General features: G+C 44.9%; 4 protein-coding genes across 6 annotated transcripts; 3 read left to right on the top strand and 1 right to left on the bottom strand.

Moving 5' to 3' along the window:
• The first annotated feature begins 14 nt into the window (after positions 1-14).
• On the top strand, positions 15-4,916 carry zdhhc6 (zinc finger DHHC-type palmitoyltransferase 6). 2 transcript variants are annotated; one of them, XM_037462805.2, is made up of 11 exons: positions 15-154; positions 1,024-1,559; positions 1,744-1,835; positions 2,150-2,309; positions 2,397-2,555; positions 2,670-2,723; positions 3,061-3,228; positions 3,441-3,482; positions 3,678-3,826; positions 4,118-4,164; positions 4,260-4,916. In XM_037462805.2, exons 2-11 carry the CDS (start codon positions 1,293-1,295, stop codon positions 4,358-4,360), a joined length of 1,239 nt encoding a protein of 412 aa, XP_037318702.1. In that variant the 5' UTR covers positions 15-154; positions 1,024-1,292; the 3' UTR covers positions 4,361-4,916. The 2 variants fall into 2 exon arrangements, with proteins under 2 accessions (XP_037318702.1, XP_037318703.1); XM_037462806.2 differs by having other exon boundaries at positions 3,681-3,826.
• Positions 4,917-5,799: 883 nt separating this feature from the next.
• On the top strand, positions 5,800-10,949 carry coasy (CoA synthase). Its single transcript, XM_037464505.2, has 10 exons — positions 5,800-6,010; positions 6,830-7,569; positions 7,657-7,871; positions 8,251-8,382; positions 9,030-9,219; positions 9,365-9,429; positions 9,531-9,615; positions 9,719-9,816; positions 9,944-10,090; positions 10,216-10,949. Exons 2-10 carry the CDS (start codon positions 6,885-6,887, stop codon positions 10,294-10,296), a joined length of 1,698 nt encoding a protein of 565 aa, XP_037320402.2. The 5' UTR covers positions 5,800-6,010; positions 6,830-6,884; the 3' UTR covers positions 10,297-10,949.
• Positions 10,950-11,057: 108 nt separating this feature from the next.
• On the bottom strand, positions 11,058-18,211 carry LOC119213384 (myosin light chain kinase, smooth muscle-like). 2 transcript variants are annotated; one of them, XM_062560208.1, is made up of 18 exons: positions 17,987-18,211; positions 17,410-17,580; positions 16,445-16,594; positions 16,179-16,331; positions 15,946-16,080; positions 15,677-15,718; positions 15,450-15,580; positions 15,210-15,366; positions 14,783-15,091; positions 14,599-14,704; positions 14,280-14,483; positions 13,877-14,094; positions 13,412-13,535; positions 12,906-13,058; positions 12,624-12,753; positions 12,372-12,453; positions 12,043-12,183; positions 11,058-11,810 (listed from the first exon to the last, which is right to left on the bottom strand). In XM_062560208.1, the coding sequence occupies exons 2-18, from the start codon at positions 17,576-17,578 to the stop codon at positions 11,605-11,607; spliced, it is 2,610 nt and encodes an 869-aa protein (XP_062416192.1). In that variant the 5' UTR covers positions 17,579-17,580; positions 17,987-18,211; the 3' UTR covers positions 11,058-11,604. The 2 variants fall into 2 exon arrangements, with proteins under 2 accessions (XP_062416192.1, XP_037320532.2); XM_037464635.2 differs by having other exon boundaries at positions 14,599-14,707; positions 17,987-18,193.
• A 1,892-nt stretch (positions 18,212-20,103) lies between these two features.
• Positions 20,104-22,717, top strand: LOC119213110 (CD63 antigen-like). Its single transcript, XM_037464145.2, has 7 exons — positions 20,104-20,694; positions 20,910-21,098; positions 21,197-21,271; positions 21,401-21,505; positions 21,836-21,973; positions 22,058-22,141; positions 22,504-22,717. Exons 1-7 carry the CDS (start codon positions 20,638-20,640, stop codon positions 22,573-22,575), a joined length of 720 nt encoding a protein of 239 aa, XP_037320042.1. The 5' UTR covers positions 20,104-20,637; the 3' UTR covers positions 22,576-22,717.
• Positions 22,718-22,895: the final 178 nt, after the last annotated feature.

A 22,895-nucleotide genomic window follows, 5' to 3' on the forward strand; every position in this document is an offset into this window, starting at 1 on the left:
ATTATTTGTATGAATTATTTTATGGTTGAATGACAATGGATTTGGATTTGTCATTGTCTACAAGGGGTTGAGCGTTATTGTTGCAGGGACACCATGAGAAAGGTTCCTCTTTGAACACAGAAGAAATTGAAGAAAAAACCAAGGAAGTGGCCAGGTTGGTAATTCAAAGTGACAGTTTGTCTCTCCCCACGTACGAAATGTGTATATATGAGTACACCTAAATATTTGATGCATCTTTAATATGCAATATCATCTGTGTTTGTATTTTTTACCCTGTGGCAGTAATCCAGTGGTTATTCTTGATATGTGGCTAACATGCTAGCCAGCTAACAGTTAACCATGGTGCAAAACCGAATAAAATGCTTTTGTCACATATTCTTTAACAAAGTGGTGTCATGGTCACGCCTGCATATACCTACCGCTCCAATGCAATGCTTTTAGACTGCGGATTAGGTTTAGCTCGTTTGGTTGTACATGTTAATTAGCATGGTTGCTGTTGTGTATTGGCTAAATGCTATGGCTGTGCACTAAGTGAGTTAACGATAACGTTAATAAATAAATAACATTACACCCTTCACGTTAAATGTTTCAGTGTGTCATATGCTCCCGGTTAACGTTACTGGTTACGCTTAACTAATACGCTAACGTTACGTCTTATATTTGCTTCTGCGTTAGTTACATCTCCGAAAGTCACGTATCAGCAATGTTGCAATATAATAGTGACGATCGCGTTTTTAAAATTGGTGAAGTAACTATCAAACTCTTAAAAATAAGAGTGGGAGAAATGTCCGAATACAGCGGCACCACAAAGTACAGTCTCCAAAATGTCCTATGAAGACCACTGAATAAAGAAACCATCAGTTTGACTGCATTCATTTCGGTGTGCGAAGTTAATTGACAACTTAGTGTATATATACCAATGTTAAGCAAACTAAAACAACTGATAGAGCAATGTATCATTCATCTTTTAAAATGTCTCCCCCTCTCTCTCTCTCTCTCTCTCTCTCTCTCTTTTTCTGTTAGATGGGGAATTTGAGTCAGTCACAAGGATAGTGTGCTCCGAAGATTGGCAGGAGAGGATGCAGCTTTTTGCCAGGGCAGGAAACAATGGGACACGGAGAGCCCCAGTGACCCAAGACCAGGCCAGTTGCTGGGTACTCAGAAGACGAGAAAAAATATGTGCATCATCTGCACCGCTGACTTTGCAAAATAGCTGAGGGAAAGAGTTGAAGTTTGGTCGATACATTGCAGGAACGCAACCAAAATACTACAACTTACCTTTTGGCTACAAGATGAATTTCCTGTCAACCTTTGTGACATTTCAGAACCTCCATGAGGTTCGTAGATTGTGCCACTGGGGTCCAATCATAGCCCTGTCTGTTATTGTTATATGCTCCACAATGGCAATCGTGGACTCCATTATCTGGTACTGGCCACTAGACACTACGGGAGGTAGCATCAACTTCATTATGCTTCTTAATTGGACTGTCCTCATCCTCTACAACTACTTCAATGCTATGTTCGTTGGACCTGGATACATTCCTCTCGGCTGGAAACCGGTAAGGATTCTCAATAAAGATAAAAGCTTATGACATTTGTCATTGGTGTTTGTCAATGTATATATCTTAAAGAACAGGTTGGAAGCATGTCTGCAAAATCACAACGTAAATTTAGAATTAAAACATTAATCGTAGGATAGATGTTAAATCAAGACATGTGACTCAATTGTTTGACCCAAAACAGGAGAGACAACAGGATGCCCAGTACCTCCAGTATTGTAGAGTTTGCCAAGGATACAAGGCCCCCAGGTCCCACCATTGTCGCAAGTGTAACAGGTAGCTACGTTTATTACTAAAGTAAGATCATGTTTTCTATTATCTCTCATCAAGCACACAGACAGTTCTACTTCAGCTAGAAAATCACTGAGGTATTTCTGGCAGACCAAGCTGGAGCTGGCTTGTGCATGTTTTTTTGTATTTTTTATTTTTTTCTGCCCAAGCAGTGCTGTGAAATCTGTTCAACACTTCGTAGCCTGCGAAACGGCGATGACATAATCCATTATGTGGTGTTAAATAGATAGGAACCTGTGATTCTTTGTCCTCCCAAACCACCAGCTAATTCCCTCCCTCCTCTGCCTCCCCTCCTCCAGGTGCGTGATGAAGATGGACCACCATTGCCCCTGGATCAACAACTGCTGCGGCCACCTGAACCACGCCTACTTCACTAGCTTCTTGCTGCTGGCTCCACTGGGCTGCTCCCACGCTGCCATCATCTTCATCATGACCATGTACACGCAGCTCTATGAGAGGGTCAGTAGTCTCCTGTAATTTCTGACGCTTTATCAACATCACAGCTGTCATAATTTGCTACTAATGTTTTCTGTTTCCTTTCTGCAGATTTCATTTGGGTGGAGCACGGTGAAGATAGATATGAGCGCTGTGCGTCAATTCCAGCCCCTCATGCCATTCAGCGTGCCCGCTTTTGCTGCATCACTCTTTGCCTTAGGTTTGGCACTGGGCACCACCATTGCCGTTGGCATGCTATTTTTCATACAGGTACATTTTTTTCATTTGGGTTTACAATGTACACAAGCTGCTAGCTTTGCTGGATATTTATCTTAGGCATTGACTATTCAAAGCCAACCATTTATTATATTTAATATTTTTCAGATGAAAGTCATCCTTCGAAATAAGACCTCAATCGAATCCTGGATTGAGGAAAAGGTTAGGATATTTTGATTTTGTTGTCTTGTATATAAAATGATGTGATTGAAATTTATGATGGGGTGCCTTTTGCATTTTTTATTTGTTGATACTGAAGGCAATCTTCGATGTCAAAGGGATTTTTTATCTACACATTCAGATTTGTAATTTACTGGTTTTTAATCCTTCATTGTCAAAGTGCTTTAAATTGAAACGGTCACTTTTATGATTAATTCACACAGATCCAGGATCATCTGTCGCACATTATAGCGAGCCGATTACAGAAACTTGACACCACCCCACCCACACAATCCCATTTACTCTTGTGCACAAACCCATTCTCTGTGTATTCCACTAGGCCAAAGACAGAATACAGCACTACCAAACCGGGGAGGACTTCACCTTCCCTTACGACCTCGGCACCCGCTGGCTGAACTTCAAGCAAGTCTTCACGTGGTCAGGGACCCCCAAGGGTGATGGCATTGAATGGCCAGTCCATCCCAAGTGTCACCAGCACACCTTAACTGTACGTTCACTTTGTTGCTGTTGGGTAATGCATTTAATGCTGTATTTTATTGTCTGATACTCATCTTCCTTATATGTTAAGTGATAATTTATCTTTACCTTGTTTAAAGCTGTTTAAGAAGTTGCTCTTGCTATTGATTATTTTCCTGTTGCAATGTAAACATGCATTATCAAACTATAGGGATGCTAATTGGCTTCTTCCTCTTTAAACAGATTGAACAACTGAAGCAGAAAGCTGATAAGCGAGTGAGAAGTGTAAGTACCTTTTTTTAGATTTTAAACATTTGTTTTAAATCTGCTTAAAACACACTTGGAATGCAGATGGTCAGATATGTTGTCAAATATATGAAGACTAAAATAAACACAACTTTATAAAAAGACACCCGTAATGTAGTCTGAATTCATGTTCAGGGCAGTAGAATAACCAGATGTTTTGTATGCCTCGGCTAGCAGGTCCAATACCGGGCAGTGGAGGACTACAACGGAGCATGCTGCCCTCTGAGCAAAGGTCTCCAAACCTTCTTTAGAACCCCCTGCACAGAGGAGCCCAGGATCCCCCTCAACAAGGGGGACACCATCCTGGCCACTCGAGGCACAAAGTGAGTTCATTCAGGCTGAAGTTACATCAAACAGCATGGCTATATGGGCTTGAATCTGTCTAAATATGTCTGATTCTTTTTTTAAATCAGATAACATAATCATGATCATGTGAATCCAGGAATTGAGTCAAAGTAAGCAAGTAAACTAAAGTGGGACAAAGCTTGTCCCCTCAGACTTGGAAAACCTTGGGTCTGGATGGTTGGGCATTCAATGGAGGATTTACTTTGAATCCATGAGGGATGGACCAGCATTGTTGAATTCTGCTAATTCATGTTTTTCTTTCTCTCTAGATGGTGGATGTATGGAGACAAAGTTTTGAAGGAGGAGCATGATGGCGGTCAGATGTTGTTTGAAATACTTCTTTTGTTTCGTTTTTTTCAAATGATTGAAATAAGTGTGCGACAGATCCTTTCTTTCTGTTCTGTCTTTCAGGTAGTGAGCGTGTAAGGGGATGGTTTCCGAGGCGATGTGTGGAAAAGTGCCATTATGACACGGCTGCCAGTGATAGCACCAGCGATAAGAAAGCAAATTAATAAATGTGGCTTTATATAGAGCAGGGGAGTTAAACTGAAGAAAATGTGTCCGTCCGTTTTCACACATCAAAAGTCCATTGAAGATGTCACGCTTCCAGCTGCAGCCTCATAATCCAGAATTTCATACCTTGAATTTCTCACACTTAAATACCAACTTGAATTTTTTAAAGACAACATAGTTTGTTAGCTGTCATCTAATGTCTTGAAGTGGACAACAGAGTTCACAAGAGGGACAGGTCCCACAGCTTCAGTTTGACTCCTCTGACCAAAAGTGAAACCCAGCAAGAGTCTTAATTTTCCAAGAATTGCCACTAGGCTTTATTGTGACTTCATTGTAATTACATGACTTTTACTTGAATTTATCGTTTTTACCTTTTGTTTTGGTCTGTTCCTGCTAGTTATGCAATGCCTCTGCCCAGCTAACCCCGGGACTTCTTCATGCAACTCTTTCTACCGTATGGAGATAACACTCTATTTGTCTTTATTATTTTTGTAAAAATTGTTGGCCTCAAACTACACATTGAAAATTAAAAAAATCCTCTGCTATTTGCCTTTATTTATCCTTGTGATTATTATAAACTGTCACATTTGAATGCACATCTGTTTCCTAGCCTAATTTAAAACATTAATTTGGCATTTATTCAATTATTTGTGTTCCAAACAAGTTTAATATTCTTATGCATTTATCTTGCTAATTTCCATGTAATTTTATGTTACATTTATAGGTTTGGCAGCAGGTTGTTGGTTAATTTTAAGACAATGTTCATTCACGTATCTTGTTATCCCCTGTGAAGCTTTCACTAACCATGTGCAATAGGAAAAGTGTTCATATGTTGAGCCTAACCCCAAACTCCTGATACATACAAGCATGTTTGATTTGTGACAAGAGTGTTTGCTAAAAAAAGTATGCACACGGAGGACTGAGCATGTGGTAGGACTTTGACAAACTTTGATTTAGTGAGTATGCATGGCAAATGAGCACCGCCCAAGAACCTCAAAATGAAAATGCAGTTCCTCTGAAACAGAAGGCTTAGGGTATCTAACATCCTCTTTGACGTCACTTCTCAAAGGTATGCCCACAGAGATGTGTTTGATTGGACCTCAACTGGTTGGGATATAATTCGATAGATATGTGTCGGAGAAATGAGTGAAATTGTCTCATATGTACATTAGAACAAAGTACAGTTTATACATTTTTTGTAAAAAAAAACCATATGAGAATCAAAACGTGTGAGAGTTTGACTTTTCAAATACACTTTCGTCAACAAGAAATGAGTTCTTCATATATTTCATTCGTTTAACTGTTCAACCCTGCTAATGCATTACATAAATAAAGTCACAGCTGTGAGAGCTGCAGGATGAATTCAGCGACGGGTTCCTCCCGGTTTAAATGACTGTTTCCCAGGCCTCCCAGTTTACCCCCCTAAGCCAATCAGCGTGCATGCACAACATATCACGTGATAACTCAACCCCGTTCCCGTGTGAGTGACTTTCACCAGTGGGTGTGCTTCCAGCTATTTTGACCCGACTGGACAAACCAAGACAGCTCCTCGTTAAGGATTATCAGGGAAGGGATTCATTCGGTAGATGTTTGGACTTCTACTTACACGTTGCAGTGCACGATTCATCCGCTCCACACTTCCACAAAAGGTATGTTTCGTCGCGAGGTTGCCCGTTAGCTGCCGGATTGTCACTTCTGACCGAATTAGAAAATGCTCTGTGTTGAAGTGGGACGTCCCGAGTGTTTTCTACAACGGAACACAGACTGCCGCGTCATTTCTACTCTACTTTGTACTCTTCTCAAATATCACTTTGTTGAATATTTTCCGTGCGTTATTTACAGGCAGTGTGATGGTCGTACTACGTGGCTAGCTGGCTAACGTTACCACTTCGAGCCCGCTCGGGTTGATGGTCACTTTCCTTGTTTGCTGAGTGAGGAGCAGAGATAACTTAATCACAAGCACACGTTCTGTTATTTACTTAACTGTCACGTGACCACTTATGAATTCCATGGAGTTGTCATGCACACGTTTGAAGCTTCCTCACCTCCCAGAGAGTTTAGAAGTGCCATTGTAGATGTAAGTGGGATCGCGTGGGCTCGTTACAGTGTTATGAGTGACGTCACCATCGGCTTCGTGGGACAATTACAAACTACAAATTAATACACTTTAACAATATGTAATATGTATGTCACCATTTTCCAGTGAGCCGTGCGGCAGATCCAGCTTTGTCTACTCTTTCCCTGTCTCATCCTGGGCCAGTCTTTCAATGGTGTAGTTTGTATTGTCCTTTTTTAAGAATATGGCTTTGCATGTCAAGCAAATTAGTATTTCCTCAACATCAGAGGTTTCCTAACTTTTCACACTTTAGCAAGACCAAACCAAATTCCCCAAAGCAACATTCCCCACTGCAGATATCAACAATAAATTGTGTCAATTGTTTATTTTTTGCACTTTCTCTCCCCTCCAGTGAGCCAGCAGATACCGTGACGTTTGCGGTTCTCCTTGTGATATCAGCGAGCAAAATGTCCATGTTCAGCACGGGCATCCTCGTGCTGACGTCTCCTCTCCAAACCCTCCCCCTGCGCATCGCCCCGGCGCTGAGCTCGGCCGCTCAGCTCGTCGAGCGCACGCTCTACGTCCACCTCCACCCCGGCCTGAACCTGGGGAGCGGCAGCCAGCCCCGGGCGGTTTTCATTCCGCCCGCAGTGGACCTGTCCACCATCATCTCCCGCCTCTACAGCAACGCGGCCGACGTGTGCGGCCACCTGGACGTTCGAGTTTTGCTGACCAACGTCCGCGCTCAGCCGGGCCCCTGCGGCGGCGGCGCGACCCCGAGCTGCCCCTTCCCCACGCCACAATCTCTGTCTCACTCCCCGGAGGTGGTGCTGACGGACTTCCCTCTGCAGGACCCGGCTCAGTCCCGTCAGGTCACGCAGTGCCTGCAGAGGTACACGGGCCACTGCTACGTCTGCAGCCCGGGCCTGCCCTCCGTGCTGCTCCACCCGCAGCTTGCGGGGCTGCAGGAAAACGAGGAGGGGCTTAAAGAGCCGGAAGAAAAGGCAGAGGTCCTGCAGACCTACAGTGACGTGGTGGTGGGGGGCACGTTTGACCGGCTCCACGGGGCCCACAGGACGCTGCTCAACGTCTCCTGCCTGCTGGCCAGCAGAAGGTTCCTCGTGTGTGTGTGTGACCAAGCGATGCTGAAAAGTGAGTCTATTTATGGAGTGCGTATTCTTGTGATGTCCACGATGGGAAGGCCGCCCCTCCCTAATGTTCTTTTCTTCTCGGCTTAAGAGAAAGTGCTAAGGGAGCTGGTCGAGCCCTACGCCCTGCGGGCCCAGCGAGTACAGGAGTTCCTGCAAGACATCAAACCCTCACTGCAGGTGAAGATTATGCCCCTTGAAGACCCCTACGGGGTTTCTGTGGTTGACCCCTTGCTGCAGTGCATCGTGGTCAGCGAGGAGACCAGAAGGGGGGGCGAGGCCGTCAACAAGAAACGCATTGAGAACGTAAGTCAGGAGGCCGCAGATTTGGGTCGCGTCTTCTCCCGCTTTTGAATACTTACATTTTGCAAACAAAAAGTGACTAAATTAATTGTACCGAGCTGTTTGTGTTTTGTTATTGTCCTTAATGCAATTGTAGCACATACAATTTTAGTATCACATACAATTGTAGTATCACATTTACATTGTAACCCTACTGCAGTTTTACACTGCACAATCTCTTACTAAATGTAATGTACTAAAGAATTACAGTGTAAAGTAGGCACAGGAACGCTTCTTAATCCATGGAAAGCAGTAAAACTTGTTTTTCCAGATCTAGGAGACCCTAGTCCGCGTAGACATGCATGCATATTTGATGTTTTGTGTTCTCTGCTTCCTTAAACAGGGTTTTCCTCCTCTCGTCCTCCACGAGATCCAGTTGCTTAAAGATGCCCACCACTCGGAGACAGAGGAGGAGAAGATCAGCTCCTCCAGCCTGCGGTCTCGACTGCTAGGCACCCTCCTCACCCCGCCTAAAGTAGGTAATCAATGGAAAACGGTTGAATATATTAAGTTTCATTCCTGAATTAAACAAAATCCCCTTTCAGAGGTCTGAAAAAGATCTGCACAGCCTGCAGTCAAATAACAATATGCCAAATCATGCTCCAACTTGCCTTCATTTTTTTTTTTTTTTATTCACTCACTGAAGCAAGACTAACTTGTCTTCTCACAGCATTTGAACAGACGAGAAGGAGTGTTTGGTACAAAGCACACGGGTCCGTCTTAATGTTTAACTACTCTAAAAAGAGCCTTGTTATCCAACTAAAAAAGTAACCGCGTTTCTTTCCAGCGTAGGCCAAAGTTCATTGTCTTTTTAACATGCTGAGCCCAGAATGACGACCAGTTTGTTAGTTTACATGTTTGCAGAAAAGGACCTGAAATGGACACCATTCCTTGCTTGTGTTCTCTGTGTTTGGCCTTGCTGATAGAAACCCCTGTTTCTGTTATCAGAGGAACAATGAGAGTAGTTCTGAGCAGGCCCGACTGGTTTTCGGAGCCGAGTTAACGCCCCCTCATCACCTCCACCCGACTCTTACCCCAACACCATCTCCACCCATACATTGTGCATGCCCTCGTGTTTGCTGATCTCCTCGCCCGTGGGTCTCCTCTTTTCTTTTGCACTAGGACACGTCCCACCTCGCTCAGCGTCCGTACGTCATCGGCCTGACCGGAGGCAGCGGCAGCGGGAAGAGCTCCATCGCCAGGCAGCTGGAGGCTTTGGGTGCCGTCCGGGTTGACTGCGACAAGCTGGGCCATGAGGTGTACCAGGCCGGCACTGCTGCCTATCACAGAGTGCTCGAGGAATTCGGACCAGGTGAGGAACCCCTTGTGTGCCGAGGACAGGTGTGGTCTGTGGTCAGAATGGTGTCATCACTAGGACCATGGTGCCATCTTTGCATTCGCTTTTTAATGTCAAATGTTATGCTGCATGAAATCTCAGGTGTTTCTCTTTTTTTTAGATCTTATGAACGAAGATAAAACCATCAACAGACGTGCTTTAGGAGGAAAGGTTTTTGGAAACCAGGTAATTGGACAAATGTTAGTCGGTGTTTCAACGCATCACCACGTAGAACAAGCCGCGGAGCACAGACAGTTTATCAAAAGGTCCTGTTCTTTTTCCTGAAGGAGCGGTTAAAAGCCCTAACAGACATCGTGTGGCCTGAGATTGCACTTCTGGTGGAGAAAAGAATCAGCAGAGCCCGAGAGGAAGGTATTCTACGATCGTCTTGACTGTAAAAATGTCAGTACTTTAGTGGGTCCTTTGACCCACTGACCACTGTGTCTCTCACACGCACCGTGTGATCTTTTTGCAGGCGAGCAGGTGTGTGTGTTGGATGCGGCCGTTCTCCAGGAGGCCGGCTGGACGCCCATGGTGCACGAGGTCTGGGTCACGGTCATCCCTGAGGAGGAGGTAATAGGCTTGTGCACGCAGACCTCGAAGGCAACAATGGGACGCTTCACACACACACACTGGCCATAACACAATAAACGCTCGACTTGTAATCGGAAACCCACCTCCTGCCCCCCCTCCCTGTCAGGCGGTGGTAAGGATATCGGAGCGAGACGGTTTGAGCACAGAAGAGGCCCTGCGCCGTTTGCAGAGCCAGTGGTCCAACGGCGAACAAGTGGCGCACGCCAACGTAGTGCTCAGCACGCTGTGGGAGCCGGAGGTCACTCGGAAGCAGGTCAGAGACTCGGCAGGCCTTTAGTAGAGGGGCCACACGTCTGCACGACATGACAACAGGTCATCGTAGGGTAAAAATGATTTCACTCCATTAACAATTTCCCCCCGCTGTCTTTTATTTTCAAGGTTCTGAAAGCTTGGAATCTCCTTCAAAAGAGGATCCAGCCGAGACCAGAGGGACACGTGTCCACGTCGTCTCAGCAGTGAGCCGTGCACAGAGAACATGAAGCAGGAATACGTGCACACTAGTGACCGATCCGCAGTAGGAGAACTTTGTGCCAGTGCAGCCCAACGAGGGCTCTCGCTTCGTTTACAAAGACTCGGTGCCTGAATGAGTTTCCACAGGTTTTTAAACTACTTTTAACAAATGGATTGAAATATCCTAATCTATCGCTAACTAATTTGATTTTGGTATTTGAAAGCTCAAATTAATGTTTTGGGATTAAATGTAGCCAAATTATAATCGTAAAGAGTGTTTTCTATGAATGGCATTCCTTTTTTAATAGCTGTTTAAATAAGCCCAGCATTAATTAACTAGAACATTTCAATCTGGTAGATTGTTCTCTTGTGTTCTAGTAGAATTAACATGAATGTACCATAAACAAATTACATTTTAAGAGCAAGTAAGGTACCTTAACTGTACTAGTTGTCACTATTTACAGTTTTGGGTTGGAGAATATTTGAACAAATTCAGTGTAATTATTTTATGAGAAATTGTAAATTACTAAACATCCTACATTATATTTATGTGAATAAATGGAATATTCTGTAAGTTGTCACATGGAAATGCACTGTGCTGAAAAAGATTTGCCAGCAAAACTGTACACTTAATAAAAATGTATTAAGCTGAAGTGAAATTTCTTTTTTCTGACTTTAGTAAATATAATCTGTTCAAATCTTGAATTAAGCTCCAAGAAAAAGCTTTATTTATGAGAATATCTGGAAAAGTTAAAAACAAATTAGACTTCTGAAGCTGATCATAAAACAGTAAAATAATTTATCCGGTCCTTCCTATTGCAAGGATAGTCAAATGAATGCTGATAATATACTCCTCGTGCACAACTTCTAGAAATTTAGTGGACCTCAAAGGGAACTGATTTTACACCATAAAATGTATTTTATTGTTTTTACAAAAATCCAAACTATTTCATACAGGTTAGGGATTAAAATATAAAATATGTAATTCAGCCTTTAATGGTGTAAAACATTTAACTGTACAAAAACACATGTGACTTTAAGTGAACAGTGTCATTATATCACCTTGTTTCTATGCAACATTGTTGTTTAACATGCCAACTACACATTGATGGGAAGAAAAAAAAAAAAAAAGTGTCACACGAGTAACTGAACGCTGGAAAGACCCAAATGGATTCCCAGGTGTCCAAACCCATTTTATCCAACCCCTCGTGAGGCAGTGGCCCTTTTGACTTGAAATTATTATAAATCACCTTTTTATGTGTGAGCGAACAACGGACCAAACCCAACACAGGTCTCCTTTACGAATTAAGGAAAATATCACATCTCCACTGTCAGTTTGGCCGAGCACATGGCTTCCCCCAGCGGGTTGCTGGCCCTGCACACGTAAACCCCCGAGTCGGAAGGCCGCAGCTCGGCCAGAACCAGAGAGCAGAGCCCATCTTCGTGCTGCTCCACTCTCGCTCTGCACGACCCGGACACCGGCTTCTCATTCTGAAGCCACTTTGTCTCCGGCCGCGGGTAACCTTGGATTGAGATGAAAAAAAATAAAGTATTTCAGAAAACAGAAGCAAAATAAATGAACAGGTAATCTCAAGGTTTAGTAATCCCGAAGTCTATTTAAAATGTTTTGGATGACTTTGAGTTCAAGGGAATAGTTTGAGGATTTAGTGAAAAGTCCATTTCTACAAGCACAGCTGTTCAGACCACATGTTCCTTCATTTAAATGAAGGACACTACAGTTGTGTCCCTCTGTACCGTTGACGAGGCACGTAAGCCGTGCCGTTGCTCCTCTGGGCAGGGTGGTGTCCTTCAGGACCTGCTGGAAGCGAGGTTCCCTCTGAAGCTGCTTATCCAGAGACTGGATGGCCTGCTCTGCCTCTTGGCTCCAGCATGGCTCTGGATGAGAGGGGACGATGATGATGATGAAGAAAAACCAGAAACTAGGCTTTACAGATCACAAAAGGGTAAACGTGAAGTGACAAATCGGAAAACTGGGAGTCATCTGCCATATGCATGTAGCCCCGGGACATTAGAGGGCAGTGTGTGTGTGTGCGTGTGTGTGTGTGTCTTTTTATCGGTCTTACCCTCTGTGGAGCCGCAAGGAGAGTCTGGCCTGTTTGAGAGATTAGCCATCCGCTGTAGGGCCAAAACAGCCTTACCAGTTTTCTGGAAGTTTAAAAAAAAAAAGAATGAAAAAAAAGGACCAAGCACTGGATGAAAAACTACACTAACCAAGCTCGAGGTCTAAATGGGACAAAGGATTGAAAGTTCATCCCAGGGAGGCATTGATAAGAAAATGTTTCATGCATCAGTGCGGTCACTTTTTCATGCATTACCTTCCACTTGCGTCTGGCCAGAAAGTGTTTCATCTTCCCCTTATTGAGGGACTTGGTGGGTCTGCGGTTCATTGGTGTGAACGAGACCATCCAGGGGTGGGCGAGGGCCTCGGCACACGACAACCTGCATCTACACGGAGAAGCAAAAGGCGGTCACTTTTTTCCCCCAGCTGCTTTTCATACGTTACACTCTCATTGTGTTTGAATCCAAGCAGTTTGTGAGCAATTTTATCATATTTAGGTTGTAATCATTAAAACATGGAAGGGGAAAAACCGACCAACCTGCGGTCTTTCTTCAGGAGGTTTCCGATAAAGTCTTTAGCGGCATCAGAGATGTCCTCAAAACTCTCCTCGTCAAACTCAAATTGGGCGGTAGTCACAAGAGCTAAAGTCTCATTATCGTTGTTCCCCTGGAAGGGAGATTCTCCGCTGAGCCTAAAATCACAGAACAATTCAACAATTAAAATATATTCTCTCATATTTGTACCCATTAATTAGTTCTTTTTAAGACCTGGCATGTATTAACCGTCTGTTTTTTGTTATTCTCTCAAATGAATGCCCACTTTAAGAATTGTAATTCCAATCTTGCTGTGGAGAGACTGTAGTAATAGACCACCACCACCAGAAGATGGCGCCAGAAACACCATGTGTGTGAATTCAAGTTCTCTTTTGTTTGTCTCACACTTTATGAAAGGCCTGCCAGCATTATCACCACAAAGTATCCACAGTTGCGTTTGTGTAAACTTTGGCTGCCTTAAAAACCACTTTCGGCCAATTTTTCGACTTACAGAATGAAGCAGATGACTCCAATGCTCCACAAGTCAGTCTCCAGGCCCACAGGCTCATAGTTGATCACTTCGGGGGCCACAAACTCTGGCGTGCCGTGCATCACCAGTAAAGGTTTTCCTTCCTCTAAAAAGAACAAAAACAAAAATTGCAGAAAAGGCAAATCAATTGAAAATGTCACCCTGAATGTTTTGAGTTTGCGCTCATGCCTGCGGTTATCTCTAAATAGGCGAGTCAAGTCTAGAGAGGAAGTTAATAGAGCGTTACCAAATTACCTTCCCAGATCGGCTTTGTGTATTTAAAGACTCCGTGCATAGCATGCCATGTAGGAAATTTGGAAAAAAAAACCTCAATGTTATCTTTGGTCATTTTTCTGCATTAATTCATGTGTTGACCTTTTCAGGACACTTGCATTGAGGGGTTAGAAAAAAAAAAATCACAAAAATTGAAAATATGTTAAGACTCACCCAGTTCACTGGCCAAGCCAAAGTCGATGATCTTGATCCGAGTACCGGTGTGGTCCACACAGACGATGTTCTCCGGTTTGAGGTCCAGGTGGACGATGTTCTGCTTGTGAATGTACTGCATGCCCTCCAGGATCTGCTGCATGTAGCGGGCGCTAGTGGGCTCCGTGTGCTCAAAGTTGTCGGCCACGATGCGCTCAAAGAGTTCCCCGCCTGCGATACTGGGCAGAGGAAAACGCCACTCAGACTCCTTATTGCTGCGGTCAGTCTCTTCTTAATGCAGACAAATGCAAAGTCATGTAGAATCCGGCAAATCTGTCGTTTCTCCACATGGTTCATTGCATCATTTATCCACTAAATAACGCTGCAGCAACTAATCTAACCTTTCCGCTCCTCCGTTACTTACTACTCCAAGACCATGACCACCTCGGCGCGCGTGTCAAAGGCAGCCAGGCACTGGACCAGTTTCGGGTGGTGAAGGCGGTTCATCACCGCCATCTCTTTGCGAGCAGCGGTTCGCTCCTTGGAGGTTCGGGCTCGGTAGAACTTCCCTGCGACCACGTGACCCGTGTCTTTGTGGGTCATCCGGAACACCTGGCCAAACTTCCCGCTGGAAAGGTCAAAAGCCAAAAACAAACCAATTCAAAAATAATAAAATGAGAATCTTAATTCTGTACAGTAAAATTGTTAAAAGTTTGTTTGAAATACTAAGAGTCCATGCTTACACTCCCAGCTTCTCATGCACATTGTAGAAGTCTTTGACCTTGTTTTTGGTGTCAATGGTCACTGTGACGTACAACTCGGGCTCTTCCGTCTTCTTCTTCTTTTCTTCTTCTAACACAAAATGCGCTCATGTAACAAAACCACATCTTCTTTCAAACATTTCTTTCCCTCCCAAACATCCCTTACTTTTAGTCGCCATCTTAACCCACTGTGACTCCTGGCTTGGTTCGCTGACCCCTGCGGCGTTGTAGGCCCGGACGCGGAAGCGGTACCTGCCCAGAGGCCCCAGGCCCGAGCGCACGTGGTAGGACGTGTTTTTGCAAAGGCTCGTCACCACGGTCCAGCTCTCGGGCTCGTCCCGCTCCTCTCGGACCTCCACCTTGTAGCCCAGCACGGCCGTGCCTCCGTCGTAGCTGGGACCCGTCCAAGAGAGGACCAGCGACTCGGTGCACAGCTGGGAAATAACGGGCTGGGAGGCAGGTGGGGCGGGCCGGTCTGAGGGGTCAATTCAAGAACTAACTCGCATCGTTTGGGGCCCGCATTCACGTCCCGCGCCAGGAAAAGAGAACTCTGATTGCTAAACAACCAACGGCGGACCAAAAGCGAGCCTCACCGATGACGCTGAGCGGGATGGTGTGCTGGGCCGAGCCGTGCGCGCTTCGCACTATGACGGTGTACGAGCCGGTGTCCTCCGGGCAGGCCCCAGAGATCTCTACGACGCTCTGCGTCTCACTGCTGCGGACGGAGATCCTCGGCCCCGGGGCCACCACCTGGAGAGCGGGCGAAAGGGAAATATCAAAGTGAGAATCTGTTGCACGGCGCATCAGATTCTCACGGGGAGGACTGGCGTCACCTTGTTCTTTTTGTAAATCCAGCAGCAGGCCACAGGGACGCAGCTGCTCCTGAACGTGCAGCAGAGTCGGACCTGCTCCCCGACTCGAACCCGCACCAGCTCTGGGGGGTCTACAAACTCCACAGGAGGTCCTGGTGGGAAGCACAACTGTTTTATTTAACGGCGGCGGCGGCAGCGGCGGCATGGCGTGTTGTAAATGGCAGGCGTACATGCTGCTCTCGACCCACCTGCACGAGAGGAGACTTTTGCTTGCAGGTGTGCTGCAGGAACTGAAGAAGAAGGTGGATTAATAGGTGTGTGTGTGTGCCACTATAGGCAGGTTTAAGAAGCATCCGACCAATCACATGTGAGCAGTCATGTTTGGTTGCAAGGGCAGTGAGTGAACTCAACAGACTGCCAAGGCACAACTCTCGAATGAAAAAGGCAGGATCCATTTATGTACATTTACAAACATTTACTGACATTCTTTAAAATGACCTTGTAATCCATTATGTACCTTGGTCTTCTCCCTCTCTGTGCTGGCGTCTCTCTTCAGAAGCTGAAGATAATTCAATGTTTTCGGGTGACCCGACCTGGCATGTGGCGTCGCTGTGCCGGTCACGGCTGCTCGTTCCAAGGAGTTCCTTTGTTTCTGGTATCACAAACCAAGAAGAAACGTGTTTACTGTACGCAGATCAAGTAAATACCGTTCCTTCAAGGGCATTCTATGCGTGTGTGAGGAGGTTTTACCCGTGACATGTAACACGCCGCTGCTCGACGCTTTCCCAGCCGTATTCTCGGCCTCGCAGGTGTACGTCCCAACATCGCCACGTGAGCACTGAGTCAGAGTCAGAGTGGCGACGCCATTTTGGAAGGAAGTATTTCTCGAGCCCATCCTCTTTCCTACGAAAGAGGAAGGGGCAAATAGGATGATGATGATGATTAAACAGCCTTCCGCACGCAGGACCTTTTGATGGAGAGGAGGGCGACATCTGGTTGGGTAACCACGCGCTTACCATCGTGTAGCCAGGAAACGCTCAGAGGTCGACTTCCCGCGATGACCCCTTGAAAAGAAGCATCCCTTCCTTCGCCGACCGAACACTCCCCGAGGGCTTCGCTGAAGTGAGGCGCCGCGAGGGCCGCCTGGCCGTCTTTTGGCCGGGAGCCTGGGCAGAGGTCAGAGGTTAGGAAGGAACGGGCCGAGCACAAAAGTCCTCCAGACATGGTGAAACCGAACCAACCATAGACACAACTTCAAATGCCCCGTCTGGTAGAGGCCAATATGTGTGTTCCCCTGCCCCCCCCCCCTGAGGCAGAGCAGCATCGTGTTCAAGTGAAACAGTTACTCGAGAGAGGAGGAGTCGCAGTTTGTATGTCACTCCCACGGATGCCTCTTAAGATATTTCTGACGACAATAACTAGAAATAAGAAGACATTTGGCAATAACGGACATGTGACATGTAGTACCGCTGCCCCGCTAATATTGGGGCCAACCATAACATACGTGTGTGATCACCAAAAGTTAATTTATTTTTACACTGATTCCGAGTTAAATTGTTGACACTTCGTTGAGTGTTGATTTAACACTGACAAGATTGGGACAATATAAACACTAGCTTAGAGTTCAAATTGAATCTCACAGAGTCAATATTACTTACTCCCCACTGGTGTTGAGAAACTAACTCTTGAGTATTGTTAAATTAAATACTATATAAGAGTTTATTTACTCTATAACAGTGTTAAAATGACAGTTTACAAAGTGTTACATTGACATTGTGGAGTGTGCACCCCATGGGGAAATTAAAAGTGTTAAAATGAACTCCAATAGTGTTAATTTGAGTCTGTCCATTTTGCTGTGAAGCATTGCTGGTTCCAGGACTCGAGTTAAAAGCATGAGAGGAAACATCAGGGCTGCAAGGGGCCTGAGGCTCGGCACGAGGTGCAAATGTGGGAAACGTTCACCTGTCCTCCTGGCCTTTACCTGTTGCTGATGTGACTCCCAGTTTATTGTTTCCCATGAACGTCCCATTGGCCGCCTGCGGTCCATCTTCTCTTTGCTTCTCCACGCAGACACTTCTGGCTTGAGGCTTGAGGGCCAAACGAAAAGTAGACACGAAGGTCTTTGGCTTCCCCTCGCCCTCTGGATCCATCACTGAGTAGAAACGGAGTCGCCACTCATCAGTCAGGCCTCTTCTCCTCTGCGGTGCGCTCGGACTGTAAGGCTCATGTATTCAGCGTTGACAGGAGGAGCCTCTGAAATCACGACCCACACTCAGTCCCCCCACCCCTCGTTTCCCAGGAACAGGCTCTTTTTTTGTGTGTGTGTTTTTTGTCGGAACGCCAATTAAAAAAACACATGTCCAGGCCACCACTGGCCCAGTGCACATGAGAGAACCCAGGGAATGAGAGAGAGAGAGAGAGAGACACATTCCATAGAAAACAAGCGAGGGGAGAGTCAGGAAACGTGCCGGAGAAACAAAACAGTCCAGCTGAAGAGAAACAGAGGGCACCGAGGTGGATAAAAGAAACGCCAGAGACATATAAAAAGAATCTTTTACCTGCTGGCTCTCCTCGTGAAGAAAAAAAAAAAGGCCCCTCCTCTCAGGACGCACTTTGCGCGTGCCGTTGGCTTTTACATTTTACCCCGCTGCAAACACACTTTCCATTCAAACACTGGGCAGGTTGAGCAACACTGCCAGGAGCCACCACAGGAATCAAGAGGAGCCTGTAGAGCAGCTTTCTGCGTGTGATCATCAGCCGCGGTGTGTGTGCGACACACAACATGGGGCAAAAAATCACAGGAGGGACTTGAGCTTCTTTGAAGGGAAGCTGGACCATGTGACACTATTAGTTCTATTTAGATGGGAATAGATATGGGGGCTGGCTGGGTGTGTTCGCCGAGGTGTGCTCTCGTTTATCTTTTGTTACATGTTCGTTGACTACAGACTGGTTTCCTCTTATCAACATTCAAAGCAAGTGAGGATAGTTTACAGGTGTTTTCTCTGTCACTATGCAGTTACTATACAGGTATACTCAAACTACTAGTTTTGTTGGTGGAACTATCACTCATATGATAAGAGTTCATTCAAAGCTCAATACGCTGAATCAATAAGTTATTCAGTCAATTACATTTTCCTATGAGCCATTCAAATTTGTCAATTACATTTGTATAGACAATTTATTAAATAATTAGGTAAATAAAAGCGCAAAATATAGTTCTCTAAAATGCACCCGCAACCAAACGTGTTGCCATGTGTGGTTTCAGATGGACACATTTCCCTCAATAGTGGTCAGGACAGGAATGTGTAAGTCATCATTCCCTTCAGACCACGAACAAGTCCCCCGGCCCCCCCGAGAGCATGCGGAAGGATGTACCAGATATGGAGCCGAGCTGTTTACTGGCCTGACGGACTCGCCCTGTCCACTTGGAAGCAGCAGTTTACACACAAGTGGCTCGAGCAGTAAACAAGGCCGGTGTGAGGGGAGCGCAGCGGTTTGACCATGGTGTTCCTTTTAGAGTCTGATAATCCAGTTATAAAATGCAAATTCTGCACTTGGGCAATGAAGGAAGCAAAAAAGCAGCATCCAAGCAAACTAAACAACCAGTCAGATCTGCAATGTCTGGAGATGATGAATGAAAGAGCTCGAAAATACATGACATCACCCTGGAGAACGAGGCTGCCCCCGCTGAGTGCAGGGACTCTCAACTTTGGCACATTCCTTTGAACCATATGGCCATATAAGGTGGAAAGATCCACAGACTATTAAATCGAGTTAAACAAATGCAAATTTAATTTGTTTTTGTTACTTTATTCAGATCTTTGACTGTAGAAGGTCATTATTTGGCAATGAACTGATTACATTTCCCAGAAACCTAACCTCTGTTCTTAATAGTTATCCTTATCAGACGGAAATCATACAAGGATTCTACCAAGTGTTGTGGAATTCAAAACAGGAAAAGCTAAAGAACAATGTTCTCTTCCTATACTATGTTAATCATTTCCCTTTCCCATGATGCACTTCACAACACGCGGCACTATTTCATCCTGTTCCCACAAACCCCTCGAAACGCATGCCATACTGCATTTCTCCATCAAAGGGAAGGGGGGGCAACCCAAATGCCCCTGCCGTGGTTGTGCGAACAGAAGACACTCAGATAAAAACCCCGGTGAAGTCCACAGCAGTGCTCACTAGACCTCTAAGAATAACAAAATGAATTGCATTTATGAGAGCTCATCCTAAACTGCACTGCATTGCCTCCTGCCTTGTCCCGATCTTTCCCTCGAATGCATTCAAAGGGCCTACTGGGAATCAGTGCTGCACGAGCACAGAGGGCCGAGCCGAATTTCTGAGCTCCAGCTCTGACAAAGTACAAATAAAGAAAGGAGGATAAAGACACTCCGGCGAGACGGACGAAAGGGAAACAAAGACATGAGTGGATGCAAAGAGACGTGGAGAATGGAGGACACTGGCGGCGTGTCACAAGCTGCCCGGCCCGAGTAAGATCGCCTTGGTCAGCAGCCAGAGGCCTCCGTCCTTTCCCGGCATGTGGCGTCGGGGCTGGGCTTCCTGCCCCTGCTCGCGGCCCTGGTGGAGAGGCTCCGGGGAAGAGCTCAGCCCTCAAAAAGGATGGAGGAAGCGACCCCCCCCTGAAGCGGAAGTTCCAGCGGATGTCTCCAAGTGCTCAGACGCTTTGAACTGCGACAGAAAGAAAAAGAGGGGAGATTTGTTTTCTTCTCTTGATATTTTCCTGTATGTTCGTCAAAGGTTTTTCATTTGGGATTTCATGGAAGAGCTGATTAGGAGTTTTTAACGGCGCAATCAAATGTAGTAACAGCGATAGGGATTCATATTAACCTTAAATTAAGTACACTCTCCTCCTCTAAATTCAAGTTTATTCGGGCAAACCTTTATGTTCCATTCGTAAAGAATAAAGAGACTATAACCTGGTATTGAGTTTGCCACTTCATAAAAGCTCCTATTCAACGAGTGTAACAGGGACTTTGTTTCCATATCAGTGGAGATTTTATCCAGTTACCTTTTTCATTTGCATATGACACCCGCTACCGAATTACACGCAGGTGCTCAGTCTGCATCTCTCCCTCTTAGACTGAGCAACATCTGCTGCTTCGTCTTTGTCCTCTTCCAATTAAGTTACATTTATTTCTTATCACAGTAGAAGCGTGTATACCCTTAACGAGTGCTAACAATGTGCTCTTTTTGCAGCTACAAATGTTGCTTCATTTTCTTCAATTTTCTTTTCTTGGTAAGTGATGTGGATAATTCTCTCAATGTATGAATGTGGAAGTGAAAGTGGAACAGTTGATTAATAATTGGTGATGATAATGATGATGATGGTGAATATAAATAAGGAAAAAATGAAGATAACAATATAGTTCCATTATTCTGTGGTTCTACAACATTAGTTTTAACTAAATCTTTTTTTTGCAATGGTTTACTTGTGTCCATTTCTTTTTTCAGGTCTCTGGGGTCGCTCTCATCATTATCGGAGTGAAGGAGCACTCAACCTACTTGCTGTTGGGCACTTTCGCGATGCAAAGCCTTTCTAAAATCACCATTGTCCTCATTGCAGTGGGTGTTGCTATAACCCTCGTCTCCCTGCTCGGTCATTTAGGGGCATTCTTCAACGTTAAGACTATGGTGTCTTGTGTACGTAACGTAATGCTCCACAATTGTCCAACTGGTTTTATTGAAAGTGGATGTTATTATTTGCAGTCGTAGATTAATTCTGTTTCTCTATGCATTAGTTTGTCTGCATCCTGATCATCGTTATCATTTTGGAGGTACTCACAGGGGCCGTCTTTTACTTGGTCGGCAAAAGGGTGAGGCGCTTAAATCCTGAGGTGGAGGTCGAAACATTGCATTGCTTCTGAGAGCATACACGAGGAGGCTGCAATAAGTAAACTCTGTTTCCAAGCGTAAAACATTCCTTCTAATCGTTATTCCTGTAGACCGTCCTTCTGAAGCTGAAGGATTCTATCAACGGCAAAACGCTGAATGTGATGCATGACTTCACCCCGGAGAAGAGATGCGCCCTTGAAGAAATTCAGGAAAAGGTGACCCGCAGAGATTCATGTTTTGTGTTCGCATTGAAAGACTTTAAGAGAGGTAACATCTACCTTGGGACATGCACACTCAAAGCCTCCATTAATTAAGAATTTTTCCAGTTAGCGTTGTTAGCATTGTTAGCTATGAGCCGTCCAGTCTCGTATTTTGCACCTTACTAAAGCAAAGGTATTCTGGTAATAGTACATTTTCTGAGATATTGAAAAATACCACAAAACGTGTGAATAAATAATAATTAGAATTCCCATCTCTCTGCACGGCGTAAAGACCAAAGTCCAAAAACACTAGCAGCGGCCTCGTGGTGTGTCCTAATGTTACAGTTCAAGTGCTGCGGCACATTCGGCCCCGGCGACTGGTCCACCACCGTTGGCTGGGAGAACCACGAGGCCGTGCCAGATTCTTGCTGCGTGGTGAAGACTGAGCACTGCGGACAGAACATGACGAACATACACTCAAAGGTCTGACGGGAAAATCTAATTTCTCTGCCATTTTGTAACTATTCTGTGAACAAGTGGAGAATTTCATCTCCTCTTCCTCCTCAGGGTTGTGTCAAGAACATCGCCGTCTTTATGATGAAAAACCTGCTGTGGGTTGCCATTGTCTGCGTTGTCCTTGGAATCTCAGAGGTAATTAAATACAGCAGATACAATACCAGTCAAACGTTTGGACACACCTTTAGGTGTATAACTTTATATATACACCAAAAAGGACCAAAAAACATCCCTGTAAGATGTAGTAATGATTATACAAAATAATCTATATGCAGTTTTGAAACGAATTTCCACGATAAAGTATGCAAGTAAGCAATGGTAATGCAGACATTTAAAAAAGTAATGGCGTGCATAATAATGCAGCCTATCTCATTCTGTTGGCCCCAGGTGGTGGAGTCCAGAATTAATTTGATTTCACCGAGAAAGAATAGAACCTCTCTGACCTGTCTGTGAGTTCATTTGCCGCTAGTGACTTCTAACCTTTTTACCCGTTACAGGTTTTCGGAGTACTCGTGGGGGTGTGCTTCAGAATGAACATGAAGCAAAAAAGCTACGAAAACATGAGCTGAAGCCTCGTCGGGAAAAAGCACAGCTAACTTCTTGCATCATTGACACATTTTACCTTTTCATCTGCTTTTCCAGTCTATTCTTTCTTAAATTTGACAGAAAAATGTAGTTCATGTGATCATGTCACTGATGTGTTTGAAAAAAACTGACAGATAATTATTGCTTTGTGTTTGCTTTGCATTTTTCAGTGACAAATGGAAATATTTTATATGGAAATAATCTTTATTGGCATGTCATTATACTCTCATATTAAAATGTCATGCTACTGGGAATATTTTCAATAAATGTGTAATACATTCTGGTTGAGTGTTACAATGTGCAT

The sequence above is a fragment of the Pungitius pungitius genome, chromosome 21 (assembly GCF_949316345.1).
Source record: "Pungitius pungitius chromosome 21, fPunPun2.1, whole genome shotgun sequence".
Lineage (NCBI taxonomy): Eukaryota > Metazoa > Chordata > Actinopteri > Perciformes > Gasterosteidae > Pungitius > Pungitius pungitius.